At 36.4% G+C, this 16,102-nt stretch overlaps 2 protein-coding genes across 2 annotated transcripts; one reads left to right on the top strand and one right to left on the bottom strand.

Annotated features, from left to right (window-relative positions):
- Positions 1–1,215: 1,215 nt before the first annotated feature.
- On the bottom strand, positions 1,216–1,644 carry LOC139970221 (thioredoxin-like protein 4A). The gene has a single exon (XM_071975860.1). It carries the CDS (start codon positions 1,642–1,644, stop codon positions 1,216–1,218), a length of 429 nt encoding a protein of 142 aa, XP_071831961.1.
- A 1,257-nt stretch (positions 1,645–2,901) lies between these two features.
- On the top strand, positions 2,902–13,996 carry LOC139969783 (NADH dehydrogenase [ubiquinone] 1 alpha subcomplex subunit 9, mitochondrial-like). The gene is made up of 9 exons (XM_071975045.1): positions 2,902–3,071; positions 4,856–5,035; positions 6,149–6,246; positions 8,674–8,907; positions 9,187–9,289; positions 9,938–10,005; positions 10,910–10,986; positions 12,025–12,187; positions 13,073–13,996. Exons 1-9 carry the CDS (start codon positions 3,014–3,016, stop codon positions 13,238–13,240), a joined length of 1,149 nt encoding a protein of 382 aa, XP_071831146.1. The 5' UTR covers positions 2,902–3,013; the 3' UTR covers positions 13,241–13,996.
- The last annotated feature ends 2,106 nt before the right edge of the window (positions 13,997–16,102 follow it).

The following is a 16,102-nucleotide window of genomic DNA, read 5'->3' as shown; positions in this document are numbered from 1 at the left end:
TCTCAAAGACAAAAAAAGTTGTTGCAAATTGCAATACAACTTAAAGACTTTTTTTATGATATTTGTGAATTTGTTGGCTATAGTCATACTGCACATACAATGCAATGAAGTACTTAAATACAAATCTACCATTAATCAAGTACCTGTCAAACCTGCCATGCTCAAACATATCTGCCTGGTCTGATGCTTTTTGAAAGAACAGACACAGACTAAGCCTACTGCATGGAATACTTTATCCAGTATCGCATTGCAAACTGCTATACAAAATGGTCAAGTTGATATACAAGTGTTAATACGTATAGCAGGTTTCTACACAGGAAATATAGCATTCAATGAGAGAAAAAATCCAGAGCTTTGAAAATGCTACACAAACTATTGAACACTGAATTACTCCCTGTACTGTAGGCAGTAAAAATAAATGAAATTCCCCAAAACTAGACAATCGAAGCTTATTTCTAGGTTTTGCTGACCATCCCCCGGATAGCAGCTAGTACACTGAAGTATTGTACTATGCTTAACATAAGCTCAAGACAGATCACGTAATGATATGATTAATTCTAACTAAATAATGTCTGGAAATGAGAACAATTCTGGATGTGAGGAAAACTTTGATCAAACAAAATATTGTGAATGTGGACTATACAGGCTTCCACCTATGACTTTGATCTATAAACATATAACCCCAGTCCAGCTGCATCTGATCTGACTAGACCTTAGAAGCACAAGAAATATTTTTTAAAGTATATTAATTTTTTTGGAACTGCTATTCATAAATATTCCGTAGTGATAAATTATAAGAGCTTACAAGTTACAAATGAAATGGAATATTAGCCATACAATGCGAGAATCTGTAAGAGATGTGAAACGTCTAATGCAGTATGGCGAAATATTTCATGAAGCTGTTCTGTACTGGGGGGAGAGTCTGTTAGACTGGAAACAGTTGTAAACGAACAAAAAGCTTGAAAGATTTGAAAAAGTGAGCTTGCTAGTTAGAAGAAATATTAACCAAGAAAAGTTTTTGTGTCAAGCAGGTAGAGGTAGCAAAATGAGTCCACAAATCATCCAATTATGTATACACTGAGCCTACCCCCTGTATGCGACTAGGTCAAGAAAATTAAACAAATATCGATGGTTGCAGAAAGGAAAATTTAATAGGAGGAAAATAGTGAGGAGATATAAAATAAAGGAAAACAGAAAAAGGTTGTAACAAGTTTCTTAATATCGATATTTTGTTGAATAGTCTTTAGGTGACACCACTAGACCTCTTCCTTTCCTTGCACCCCTGTAAACTGTTTCAACAATGTCAACCATCTCTTGAGGATCTTCCAAAGACCAGTTAATTTTATTGTTGTTTCCAGTACCCAAATCAATCATGATGTGTTTGTTTCTGTAGAAAAACATAACAGTGCAAGGATCGTACAACTCGTACATTTTGTTGAAATCCGGCACTTGAGACACATCGACCAAGAAAAATACCGCGTAATTTTTGCACTTGTCCGCAATTTTGAAGAGAATTTCATCCATGGACATACAGGTAGGATCCCAGTCATGCCCAAATCGTATAACAACCACACGGTCCTCCTCAGATAAAATTGCCTGGTCTACTTGCCATCCATTCTGCAAATGAGGGAGCATGTAAGACATGGTGACTTTTGATGGTCCCGATTAGCTTACAATTTTGCTTTGTTTCAGACAGCAGCCGTAATAATGTGAAAAGCGCTGTGGAAAGAAAAGAACATACAACAATAATTGTTATTACTCTTTCATATCTCACAAACCATTGTTTAATTATAATAATAAACTTGTTCAAATTCACATTCTATAAACTGAGTGATTTGGCTGTTTCAGGCAGTAAGGAATTTAAATTTTACACATCATGTCGAATTGAAAAGCAACAGCATAATGCATTAAAACTTTTATTTTGGGCATTTCTCCTCATAATGAACTTCCTTATGCTTAATTTTAATTTTGTCCCATTGTAATAATTGTGTTGGGTCGCTCTTAAAAGGAATGGTGAAAAGAGGAACCGTGTAGACGGTGTAGCCACAACAGCATAATACATTGAACTTAAGATTCTTTTTGGCATCCCTCTTCGTATTGAACTTCCCTATGCATAAATAAACCTACAGTGTAGCCACAACACATGATACATTGATACATTTGTTGGCATTTCTCTCTGAATATTATTGCTAGCCTAGACTGCCTACCGATGCAGTCGCCAACCTTTCTTATGGGTGTTGCTTCAAAGTTGCGGGGTATTCTGCAATTAATCCAAGTACTATTTACCTACTGCAGAAAAAAGGTTTAGGTAAGGGTAATTACTCCTAGTAAGTATGTAAAATTAAAACTAGAAGTAGAGGGCTTGAAATCAGGCCCTAGTGTAAGTCTAAGCCTAACTTTTACTAAGTAATAGTGTTACTAGTTTACCTTATCACTATCAGTTATAATTTTGGCCTTGGTAGACTAAAGACACTTTATACAAATCTCAAGGAGAAACTGTAACAATCTACAAGCAATATTTCAGCAAAAAAATGTGTGAAATGGGTTAAGCCTAGTATTAGTAATTTCATGAAAGTTACTAGTAGTAGTAGTGCTAGCCTTGGTGTTAATATTAGTATTACTATTACAAGCACTCTTACAACGTTAGTACTACGTATATGTACTGTACTACTATTAATTCAGGTTAGGCTACATGTGTAGGACTAACTGTAGGCTGTGTAGCCTAGTCTGCCTACAGGCAAACATTACTAACACAACAGTAATGAATAACACCGACAGGCATTGGCTAATCCACAGTTAAGCTAGCTATAACCGGAAATCAAGAAAGAAAGATAGTGATTACCACAAGTTATGGATTCAATTTTCGTGAGATCGTTGTAAAGAAGTTCATTTGTTCCAAATCAACAGAAAAACGCTTTATCGGCACCAATAATTTTTACATGTTACCACTTCCGTATTGTAGATATATGCTAACTTTTTGCTGCTAAGTGGCGGTGAGACCTAGTTCGTCAAAATGGCTGCTTTGAAGACTGTCCTCCGGACAAAACAGCATCTAACATTAGGCCTACAAGGTGATGTTTTCAACAACCAACCCTACCTGGCTTTTTTATTATTGCTTGTAGCATGTAATGGCTTAATTATCACTTTGTTTATACTCGTTCGGAATGTCTCACCGGCTTAACGATATTGTACCGTTCAATAATGAGTAAATATACTAACGTTACTCGTTAGGCTAGCCCGTAATGTTAGTTAGGCTACTATTAACTAATACTAGTTTAAGTACTTACTCACCCCGTAGCTTAAGTTAGGCTACTTACTAATACTAATTACTATGTATCCTAGTCTAGGCGTACCAGACTTATAAGTTGATGTGCTATCAAGTCATGTAACTTGTGTCGCTGTCAGCCCCACTCCTGTTAGGACTAGGCCTATGTCACATGCCTAGGTCCCTGTCTTAGGCCTGAACATTAGTTGTTATGCTACCTTAGCAAATACAGTTGGGGCCCATCAACAGTCATACCCGCCTAGGCTACGCAGTAAGAAAAATGCTTGGTACAGTACATGCAGTTATGCAGATAACTCGTAAAATTTATAACTTTATCTATAGTGAAGTCACTTGAGCTGTAAGTATAACTGTTTAAGTTACAGTATAGATTGTTCTGACTGTATCAGTATGTTATCTGACCAAGGGTTTTGCCTTGTTTTTGCACTGACGTATCACACATGCATGAATGTATGTGTGAAATAATGAGCTGAACATGACAAAATAAATAAATGAAACTGAATAGCTTACATTATCCTTTATTTTCAAACTTGATGGGAGAATGAGATTAATATGTATAGAAATGTATAAAATATAGTCTAGGGATGCACCGGATATACGGTCCGGCCGGACAATCCGGCCGGATAGTGAGCAATTATCCGGTTCCGGTTCCGGCCGGATCTTTTTCAAAATCTGGCCTGAATTATTCCTTAAAAAGGTGTTGGTATTAACTTAAATCAATGTAAACTATTTTCAAAAATTAATAAAAACATTCAAAGTAAAGAAAAATTAGGTTTAACATGTTTAATTTAATTTCTCAGTGGTCTGACCCACTGTTTCTAAAGATCAACCAAAATAATACAACTACTGTAATAACATGAAGCTATATACAAAAAAAGCAGTTTGCAGTGAAATCATATCTTGCAGCCTTCATCAGTTAATATTGTGCAGTTAAAATAGACCATTCATATACTTATCAGTCAAAATACTGTTCCATTGAATCTTTACTTTCCCATTATTGTTGGCATTCATGTTTTCTCTGAATTTTTATGTGTGAAACAATCTATTAAATGGTTTTAAAACAAACTTCATAGGTAGTATGCAGTATTTTTCCAGCAAACAAATTTACATACTGTATCAAGCTTGTCAACAATTATATTGTAGTTATTTTATTAAAGAATGTAGATTACACCACTTCAAGTCATATTTAATCTCATAAATGGGGTCTTAATTTCACCTTCTTTATAATATGCGTATACCTCACCTAAGATTATCCTTGTTTCATACTTCTACTTCTTATTAATGATTTTCTTTGTGTAATGAAAAAATCCGGTTCCGGCCGGATTTTATCCGGCCGGATTTCATGTACTATCCGGCAAAATCCGGTTCCGGCCGGATCCAAAAATTTGGATCCGGTGCATCCCTAAAATATACATAGTGAATCACTCTACTTCAAGTGCTACATAAAACATCTTATAGCTAATGAAACTTATGGCACAACTTAAAGGCATATAGAAATATTACTACAAGAACTCCAGAAAACTTCAATCACATGGAAAAATAATTTTTGTTTCCTAATTCTTTGTTCTGTAGGTTCCACACTGAGACCTCTGGCATCACTTGTGACCCAATCGCAAAGCAACAGGCATGCCAGCTCATACCATGAAGCGCTGGTCCCCAAAGGAACTGGTGGACGCTCTTCATTCAGTGGAGTAGTAGCAGCTGTCTTTGGGGCGACAGGGTTTCTGGGCAGATATGTTGTCAGTAGACTAGGTAAGCAGTTATTAGTTGCTTGGAAATTTGGAATGAACAATTTGACAAGCTGTGTTGTGTTTCTAAAGCATACCAAGATATCATCATAGAGTAGACAAAACGCTATGAAAAAGATACTAAACAGGTGAAGAAAGTGTGACCTGTGTGAAAATTTCTAGTAGCCTGCTAGGTTTTCAAGACCTATAAATACGGTCTGCTGGACCATGTAATATCGGAGCAAATGTTTTTATTTTCTAACATCAAGCAACGACTTGATTCACTGAATGACCAAATATAGGGCTTGTTTGGTTTCGTTTAGTAGATAAAAAAAAAGGATCAGGAGGGACACTCAAGTCCACATCAAGGACCCTATAGGAGAGAAAAAAGTTTGTGGTAGAATATTTCTATGTAACAGATGAGCAGTGAGTACATGTAGAACAGTCTGATCTCTTAATTCCCACATAATGTAACATTCGTACTATAATCACAGGGAGTTACTAGTGCTTCCTTCAGGTTTTGCTCGCAAAATCAATTTCGTGCCCACTCCTGGCCTAACAGTCAATGCAGTAACAATATCTTCCTTTATAGCTCAACAGGAATTTATTCAAACAGTAAACTTACCTCCTCACATCATTTACCTGAGAGTTAAACTGATCTGTTAATCCCAAAAATGAAGTGCCCTCACTGACTTCACTTATATCCCAGGGGTAGTGGTTACCCAATGTAACATGAAAGGTATCCCAGAAAGTAGAAAGAGACCAGACATAATAGATCAAGATTCAGAAGTATCTGCTTTAATCTTATTAATTATCTATTTACAACTCCAGAGCTCAAAATATTTCTAGCTCTATTAAAAGTTGTAAACCTTCCAAGCATTTTCCCAGCATTCATCCAATTCTATCAACACCTGAAAGGACTGAGATTGACACATCACATAAAGTATATTGTCATAAAATTTTACAATCTCAAAATAGTTTTAGTTCCAATAGAAGAAGACTATTTCTGATAAAGGAGGGATAGACTATTGACCGATTAATTGTAGCTCACCAAACTCATTTATTGCATTATAACTTATTTATATATGTTTGATAACCCATAAAAGAAACTTCACCTGTTTTCTCTTTAATTTTACAGGCCGTGATGGATCGCAAGTGATGATTCCATACAGGTGTGAACCCTACAATTTAAACCATTTCAAAGTAATGGGAGACCTAGGACAACTACTGTATAGGGTAAGTGTCCAAATTTCAAAATAGTCTATCATCATAATACTTCCTTTGGAAGGGGAAAAAAATGATACCAGAATAAAAAAAACACTGGCATGATTGAGGTCCTCTGTCCCATAATATTGCCAGGTACAATGACTTTTTGACTTGCACCTCTAGAAAAGAAAACGTGAAATTGTTGAAACTGATCGATGCTAATTAGATTATGTACAGAGCTGGACAGTTCAATTGGTAGAACACATGGTTTGCAGTCCATTGTTCTATTTCTATTCAAGGAAGACATTTCATTGTTATATTGTTTGTGTTGTTTTGTTTTGTTTTGGTTTTTCCTTCAGAATTTGTCCATTTTATCCTCAAACCAAAATTCAAGAAAAAACCCTCCATTTCTTCATATTTTCCATATTCCTTCCTTATATCAAAATTCCACGGATTGAATGGAGTACAATAGTTACCCTGGCCTGGTATTGTTTTTTTTTGTATTTATCAAAACAACATGGAAATGAGTTGCTTTTGCCAAAGCTTTCCTTTGTAGTCTCAACCTGTCTTACCTTCCAGGGAACATGGTTTATAGGGCTTAAATTGTAAGATCACCTGACATGACAAATCATTTTTTAAACATAGAACGAAACCTATACAATGAGGTTACCCAAAGGATAAGCAGTTTATTTACCATCATTGCAAGACATTTGCCGAGATATGTTGCCCTTCCTTGAAAACCAGCATTTTTTTCATACAACCTAGAAGGCTAATCCTCATATCACACAGAACATCCTGTAAGATTTCTCATTCAGTCAACAAATCCATGACAGTAGCTATGACTACGATCTTGTTAAACTTGACCTTAATACCCTAGTTTCCTTTCTACAGTTAATGGAGCTCATACTGCCAAGAGGCTATCATTCTTTTATAAACAGGCAAAACCATTATGTCAGTCTTTATTGGCTATGTTTCCTGTGTATCGTTGCCTCATTATGGAAACACTAGCGGAAGTTGAGGGTTCACATAATTGAAAGCAGATCATTTTAAAGGTTACCTACATCATACATGAGAACAGTTCATGATTTTGTAATATGCCTTTTGTGATCAGATTAGTTTGAAGAACTGTTACTACTGACATATGCCTATCTGTGCTCCAATTTGGGTAGCTAGATTGCCAAATCTCTGTTATGAAAGTTATGAAAAACTGTTAATTGATAAAGGACAAAGCAAGCCAGGTACTGGAGAGATATTTTGGTGGTTAAAGATGATTGCATAACAAACTTTCTGGACAAGTTTTGCATCTGTTACTAGTCACAAATCACATCCTGCTATCATATTGTATCATGAAGATATGATCATATGAACTTTTTAAAATTTATGAATGATATTTTGTTAATGCTTCTTGCAACAGTTGGATGAATGATGTCTAGGCAAGTGAGGCAAAATTGTCTGAGTTTTTCTTTACGACAGTTCAATCGTTTATCTACAGATGAAAACTGTTTCTAAAAACAAAATGTTTCTACAAAAAATATGTCTCTAAAAATTTGTTGCATTGTAATAAAATTCTCAATAATGAGAACACTAACAGCTTAACAGCTTAAGCATACATTCCACATGTAGTATTATAGGGATAATGTATTTTTCTACTAACAATGTGAAACATTTTTACTCTTAAGTAGAAGCATCATTGTCTGCCAATAGAATGTTCCTTATCTAGCTCAAATGTTTAGCCATGATAGGATCACATACTTTAATCTCTCACACTGAATATCTATGTTCATTGCGCACTTCTTCTACATACACATGTCACTTAATGTGTATCAATCTTGTAGTACTTGTCGCTTCCCTTAACTGACTAAATATTTATCCTTCTCAAGTTTACTCTTAAACAAGTACTTCAAGTGCTTTTGTCTACACTGGCAGGAGTAACTCATCTTGTACTATATATTATACCATCCTGAAATTAAATCTACAAATAATGTGTGAAATATATATGACTTGGTTACTATGATGGTAAGTCACAATCCAACACAAACTACAACTTTAGAAATAGATCTAAACAAACTGATCAAATTGCATAGATATATGTGCAAAGATGTATAACAGGTTTTGTAGATATAAACATGTTATATGATATATACAGTAAGAGACCAAATTTAGAGCCATCAAACTGCTATGTACACAGAATTTGAACACTTTCTCCCGGTACTAAACCTCCATCAAAGTGCTTTGAAATGAAAAGTGGTAGTTTTGTGTACCTCATTAAGTATGTCAGCAACCATAAGAATTTTTTTTTTGGTAGTTTGTCTGTAAATGACCAATGAATTTTACAAAAATCAAATATTTGGTCCTCTAAATTCATAATATTAACCTAAATGTGAATTTATAGAAGATGAGAAGATTTCTGTTTACCAGTTTTTGTTATTTGCAGCTGTTCTTTTTACAATTTGACAGGATTTTCATATCAGGGACAAAGACAAAATGAGAGAAATTGTAAGTCATTGCAATGTGGTCATCAACTTGGTCGGTCAAGATTACGAAACGAGAAACTTTAGCTTTGAGGACATTCATATTGAGCTGCCACGATACATGGCCAAGATCTGTAAAGAAGAAAACGTGGAGAGATTCATCCACCTCTCTGCCTTAGGAGCAGATCTGGGATCCAAATCAAAGTTTCTACGGACAAAGGTGACTGATTTCTTTGTTTGTGACCAAGAAGAGTTGGTAGTTTGGCATTGTCATGGTAATGCTGCTAATATTTTTGGGAAGAAAGCTACAAGACTCTAAATTAAATTAACTCATTAGTAGCATCATAAGTTAAAAGGTTTAAATGTTACTTAAAAATTGAAATATTGATCTTCTTTAATGGTTAGCTTTACTTTATACCTTTGGTTTATTTCTTCTGCTCTACATAGTCTTTGCTTAGCCCTCCTTCTAATCCTGTTTTATCACCCATCACTGACACAGGCTGCAGGTGAATCGGTGGTCCTAGAAGAATTCCCCGACGCAGTCATCGTCCGACCATCCCAGATGTTCGGACCAGAGGACCGGTTCTTCAATCACTTTGCAAGTGAGTCAAGCTTTGTAACCGTTTTCTCTACAGCAACTTGTGAATGTTTCATCAGATCAGCAAAACGTTTACCGTCTACATGAATTCCTTTGTGTTTTTGTCTTCATGAAGCATGATATTTTAAACGCAGCTCTGTGGATATTTCTGGTAGCTTCTAAATCACATGCTGCAAAGAAACAAACATGTGAATTGATTTCTCTTTCTATTCAATAAAAGAGTAGATTATTTTGATACTCAACATCATATCTCGGTGAATCTGTGTTTCACATAACTTGACATCTTCAAATATTTCGATGGTGTTTGTTGATGCTGCCTTTTCAATAATTTGCGGTGACTTTGAAAATGAAAATTGCAGGACTGAAATACCAATTCAGAGTTTTGCTTTCTATGGTAAATTTGTTTATTTTAGCCTGTATGTTAGTGAATGGTATAATGGTTCCTTTGTATTCGCATTAGTGTTTTATCTTTTATTTCAATGTTTAAATGTAAAGCCATTAATTAAACTACACTTTGAATAATTTCTACATAGATATTATAATTTATATATTCAACACTACTAAAGGGACACATCTTTCATATTCCGTAGTATGCTGCTATAGCATTTTCCTGGAATAGGTTTTCACGTTTTTTGTTTCTTTTTTCTTGCAGATCAAAGGTATTTTGGTGGTGTTCCTCTATTCATGGATGCTGGTAGTGTTGTCAAGAGACCAGTGTTTGTAAGTACTAAATTACTTTGTTCTAACAACTACCAAAGATGTCTTACCAAATAATTTTGTCACTTTCATCCATTGATGGACCTTCCAGACATTAAATGGCAAATTTTCCTTGATGCAAACACATTTTGATGATACCATTGTGTTTGTGGTTTGCATTGGCAATTGTTCAACGTCGTTTGAGTTTTGTGAATTCTTTAGATGCCTTTACGGTCAAGAGAATTCATTCAATTAAAATCCATTTCTATGTTGCAAAGCATTTTCTATCTAACATTTGAAAATAAAAAATTGAAAAATTCTTATGGTCCGTAGCTCTAATAAAGCAATTGTCCTTTTTATGTGGATAAATATTAAGAAATAGCTAGTATGATATGTTTGGTCCTATATGTATAGTAGTGCTGATAGTCGTAATCAATTAATCCCAGGTAGTCACGATTGCACTTTGGAAGTTCGATTAATCGCGCTCACAACCTAAGTTGCCCTTACTCTACTACAAGCTAGCAATACACATAATTTGCTTTTGAAAAATAGCCTAACCTTTCAAAAACAACACTAAAGCAGTTTGTCAGCATATATCGCAAAAGTATACAGGTTCTCAGTTCTCACAGTGCTACACTAAAACTGTGCTGTGTTAAAAATCAGCAAGCACCTGCCCCAGTTAGATTCATGCGTTTGCTTTTCAGTAATACGCTTGTTCTGCAATGCAACATTCAGTCCTAGGAATGTTTAATTTTTAAACTTTTTCTGCAAGGTAAAAATGACAGTGGTGATGCAATAACTGTAACCGTGTCATCGCGAGAAGAGCTATGCGATTAATCGACTACAAAAGAAAGAGTCAACTATCAGCACTAGTACTCCCATGGGTCATCATCATTTTCTTGTAAATTATTCTTTTCCCGTTTCTAAGGTTGTTGATGTTGCCAAGGCAGTAGTCAGTGCAGTCAGAGATAAAGAACTTGGCGGAAAGAAGATTGAATTAGCCGGGTAAGCGTTGTTACGTTTAAGTCCCCAATATGGATACATCCACTAACTGTTAGCAAACTGGTCCGACAGATTCAGGTCATGTGACGCAGTAGCTAATTATCCAATCCCTACACATAGTGTATTGGGGGTGAGATATCGTGCTCTATCGAGCACTTTTGGGGGCAAAATTGGTACGAAAAAGTGCCCACCTCACACCCCCGTCTTGCGCATTCCATCATATGACACTGGTCAGACTTTTGTAATTTTTAACTTAAACGTAGATGCTCTTTTTTTTCCTATTTTTTTTTTTGAGGGGGGGGGGAATCATCAAAGTGTATTTTGTTAAACATCTGCTTTAACTATTATTTACAGGCTACATGATACTTATACATTGTGGACCATTGTTTATTACACCTTCAAGGTTAAACTGCCGCTCGCAACACTTTTGGCAGACGACATGACAACACAATGTTCACCTAATCCACAGTTGATCCTTTATTGAATCGTGTGTCTCTAACATTTATTCTACAGCTTCTCGATCTCTGGTTTCTCAGTTTCACAACATTTCTCAAGCCAATTTCACATGTTACCATCCCAAACTGTGATTTGAAGCCACATTATGATGAGTCTTTCGTACTTTCCTCAGGGGAAAGTAATATCTTCTTTGTAAGGGTTCAAATTCTCTGTCAATGCCTGCACATTCATATTGTTTTCTTGATCTGAGACATCCAAAATGTCTTCCCCTGTCTACCAGAGGAAATTTTATGTCGATTGTGGATTGAATAATCAAGAAGAGTTTTGTATTTGTTTCACTTCCTGGTTTACCTGTCTCCTCACCACATTAGCACACTTGTTCTATCATGTCAATAAATTGTAACCGTTTGCACTGTATACCCGTTGCTAAATAGGCTATAAGTTCCCTCTAGACAGGAGATGGGTAAGCTTGTCACATTTAAATATCCACAACTGGTAAGTTTTGCAATCTTTCATGTTTCCAGTTATTCTTGTCTAAATAAAGCTACTCAAGGATTGCTTGGTCTGTCTCTCTCTCATTCTTAGGCCTAATGGTTACAAGCTCACAGAATTGGTAGATTTTCTATACCGTGTGACCAGACGACCATACATCAGGTATCCAGTACCTAGACCTATCCTCAAGATGATCGCAGGTATCCTAAAGCAATCTCCTTTCACACCTTGGATGACGCCAGATATGTTAGAACTGGTAAGTCTGACTATACAATTTTCTCAGACAATAGATCACCATCCTAAGTCACCTCCCGAATAGCTTTGATATTCTAATCCAGTGGTTCTCAAAGTGATCCCTGTCGCTCCCTGGGGGCATTGGGAAGTCTCCGGGGGCGCTACAGGGTACACGGGGAGTAGGGGCGTTGGCACTGATGTGGGGGTCCCTAACAATTACGACACAACACTGCAGCGATCTAAGGCATCCAGGGGGTCTGGGAACCAAAAAATAACTATTGTTGAGAAAGATTTCATCATCTTGTTGGGAATGTAGGCCATTTTTTAATTCCTAAATGCATATCTTCGGACAGTCTGATTGCTCGCTTGAGTGGCCGACTAGGAACGGTAGGTCAAGGGGAGGGCATTGGGACAGTTCAAGATGGTCGAAGGGGGCGGTCGCCTAAAAGTTTGAGAACCACTATCATAATCCCTGTGACATGGACAGCCTCTGCCGATATAATCAACCTAGCAAACGCATCTCCCTGTCTAACTGTCAAAAGGCATCACTTAGAATCCCATGAGAGGGGCATCCCAGTTTTCATGCAAGTCTTATCTGAAATCTGAAATTGAGCCAAACAATCTATTTTACCAGAAAATTCAATCCAGATCATTAAAGTTAAAGTTGAAGGTTTACAGTCGTGCTTTGAGGCCAAGGCCCCACACACACGATTTTACAACTTAACCCCTGCTCATTGGTAACTTGTTGTCACACCCACACACCAAAGTGTGCACAATTCAAACAATACCTCCTGGGGCACTAAAGTGTACCACATCTACTTGCCCCCCCCCCCTTTCTTTTGTAAGATGTTTCATTCCTCTGATAACTGCCGGTAACCATATCTTTCCTCCTTTCCTTCTCATTCAGCAACATACCACAGACGTAGTGGATCCAAATGCATTACAGTTTGAAGATCTAGGAATCTATCCCGAATCAATCGAAGAAAGCGCCATCAAAGTCTTACGAAAGCACAGAGCGGACCGATTCTTTGATTTGGGAATCGACGACATCGAACCTGCCCCTACCGTCAAGTGACTCTCGTGTCAGTCAAAGGATATCACCGAAAATGCTTAGAATTTATGACGCTCAGTCAGCAAAACTATAGTAAAGCAAAACAAAATGTTTTGAATGTTTCATGGAAAGGATTGTATTCGCAAACGATTGGATATGATATGTGCATGGAGGCTAGACTTTCAATGAAATTAAAAAGAAAAATGAAAACCTACTATTAAAAATAATATGTGTTCAATATCATTTTATTGCCTGATAGTTCAAAGCAAGGTAGTCAGTAACTTGTGTAAATTCTCCAAATGTAAGCCCTGTGGATTATTTCAGTTGACCTGAAACTTGTCACCAAAAAGTCCTCGTGGATATTTTTCTCAGGTTATTAGAACAGAATTGCTAATGATTAACCCAAGACTGGTAAAACACTGTGGTAGCTGATACTGTCAATTTGACTTTTAAGTCATTTTATCAATTTCTCTGTACGGTTCCTTCTTCCCTTATTTTAAGAAGGTTGAAACAAGTCACTTCAATATTGTAGACTTGTCACAGGAGCCAGTTTTGACCATTCATTGAATGCATTTGTGTGTGTTTTTTGCGGAGAACGGACAAACAGGAAGCACGTAGAAGAGACAGACAGACAGAAGAGCAGAGAAACATACAGAGTGATGAAGAGACATATTTATCTATTGTTTGTATATGTGTCTTATAGAATGATGTGCTGATGTTTTCTATGAGGAATAAATATCTGTGCAAGTATTGCTCACATCTTTGCAATAATAAACAAAACTATGCACTTGATTTTTCTTTCTTTTTATAAAAGTGGTTTCTAGCAAATTCCTGAAACCAAATAAGACCCCTTCTGATAATTGCTAGTAACTGTAACCCACTTTAACATTCAAGACCTAGATAAACGGAGTATCTTGGATGTTTGACTGGTTTGGCAAGAGATAGTACATGAAATTGTAATGCGTTTTGCACCAGGAACAATGAAGTTACTGAAAAATATGTTGGACTAAAAAAAAAAAAAAATTTTTACTAACTGGTCTATTACCCGTTACCTAGCAGCATCCAAAATCCATTGACTATTCACGGAAGAATGGAAGAGACATTATATTGACATCACACCGATTACTTACATTGCAAAATCATACGGCTGGCTTACAAAAACGTCCCTCATAAGTATCAAACATGTTTGGCAAACATCCAGCGGCAATTTATGCTTTAACGCTAAATTAGTAGTAAAATGAAATTTTTTAAATGAACAATATTGGCATCCGTAGTATTAAATCACCTGACAAAGACAATACTTAAATCAAAAATTTCATCATTAACGAAACATTGTGATTCATGAACCCTTTCATTTCCTTCAGACAATGGATTTGGCGTGTAACTAAGTCGCTAAAACCGCATTAAAACTTCAGAAATAATCATAGAATTCAATTACGGCCACTATTTGTTGGGAATTAAAATGGGTGCATCTTTATGGTGGTCGCAATTCCTAGTGGAACTCAGAAGCCGGACCTTACTCTCTGGCAGCTATTAGACTCCTTTTCCCTAAATTCAGAAATCACTTCTTTATAATTCGCTATTGCTAGGCGACATTGGGAAGGCGGGGAAAGTAATTTAGCACTGGGGCTAGTGGCAACTGCGCATGACTCGATTTTTTTTACAATTGGAAGGGGATCCTAGTTAGGACTTGGAGCCAACGTAGTTTTCTTTAGTTGGGGTCACGTGCCGGCGTGTGTTCGGGCAGGGTGGAGTGTTGGTGCTAGAGTCTATTCACGGATCACTCGTTGGAGGGTCATGTTGCTCTTCTAACGGGCAGAAAGTATGAATAATCCTTGCTACTACCTTTAATACCCATCTCATTTCCAAATTGGCAGAAGTTTAACCCCCCCCCTCACATCATCCCCTCCCGATCCAGCCTTACCATTACTCATCACCAGATTCTTCCCCGGTAGAATCGAACAATGAAAAGGCCTCTATTTCGCTAGCCCATCTGGGGGGACGGGTGTATGGAACGTCATGTTAACATTTATTTCAATAATTAGAGATATCTGCAATTTAACTCGAGGTATCTCCAATTAATTTCAGAATATCTTGAATTAAATTGAAGAGATGTGTAATTATTTGAGATATCAGAAATTGCATTTTCGATATCTTGAAGTTTTATATAAGATATCTCAAATTAATTTTAAGATATTAAGAAATAAATTAAAGATGTCAAAAGGGAAACATTATTTAAGATATCTCGAATTGAATTAGAGATATCCTAAATTTAATTCGAGATATAAAGAAAAGAATTTGAGGTATCCAAAATTTAATTCAAGAATTCGAAGTATCCAAAATTTAATTCAAGAATTCGAGATATCAAGAATTGAATTATAGATATCCAAAATTGACTTATATATACAGTAGATATCAAGAATTCGAATTAGAGATATCCAAAATTGAATTAGAGATATCAAGCGCTAACAAGAAGAGCGCCATATCTAATTAGGCAAATACATGGCAGGAAAACGAGGCATATTCAATTTCGGTGGCTACTACTAGATTGGTCTAAGGCTACTACTACTACTAGTCCTTACGGATAACGTTAAGGTGTGAAGACTCGCGCAAAAAGAAACGTCTAATGCCGGTAATCTGACCTAGTTTTGAATGAGGTGAAACAGATGTGTAAGACACCACCATCGATCCCAGAAAGTACACACACAGCTTGTTACCGTCGGTAATTAGACACTAGTGTACAGTCGATACATACAGCTATGGTCAATACTCACAACACAGTGTACATAGCAGCATGGACATCTCAGGTCTAGATAAAAGATAACAAGGTATCACGTTTCATTACTGTCTGCATTTCGGGAGGGCGTTGTGGTCAAGTGGTTAAGG

Source organism: Apostichopus japonicus, chromosome 7 (genome assembly GCF_037975245.1).
Source record: "Apostichopus japonicus isolate 1M-3 chromosome 7, ASM3797524v1, whole genome shotgun sequence".
Classification (NCBI taxonomy): domain Eukaryota; kingdom Metazoa; phylum Echinodermata; class Holothuroidea; order Aspidochirotida; family Stichopodidae; genus Apostichopus; species Apostichopus japonicus.
Note: the sequence above shows the minus strand (reverse complement) of the source record. Positions and strands in the feature narration are given on the sequence as shown.

What these genes read in the sequence shown, in the direction of transcription:
- LOC139970221 (XM_071975860.1), bottom strand. Translation starts at nt 1,644, where the DNA reads ATGTCTTACATGCTCCCTCATTTGCAGAATGGATGGCAAGTAGACCAG.
- LOC139969783 (XM_071975045.1), top strand. Translation starts at nt 3,014, where the DNA reads ATGGCTGCTTTGAAGACTGTCCTCCGGACAAAACAGCATCTAACATTA. An exon ending in TTGTCAAGAGACCAGTGTTT is followed by an intron (nt 10,006 to 10,909) that starts GTAAGTACTAAA and finishes CCCGTTTCTAAG; the next exon opens with GTTGTTGATGTTGCCAAGGC. An exon ending in AAGAAGATTGAATTAGCCGG is followed by an intron (nt 10,987 to 12,024) that starts GTAAGCGTTGTT and finishes TCTCATTCTTAG; the next exon opens with GCCTAATGGTTACAAGCTCA.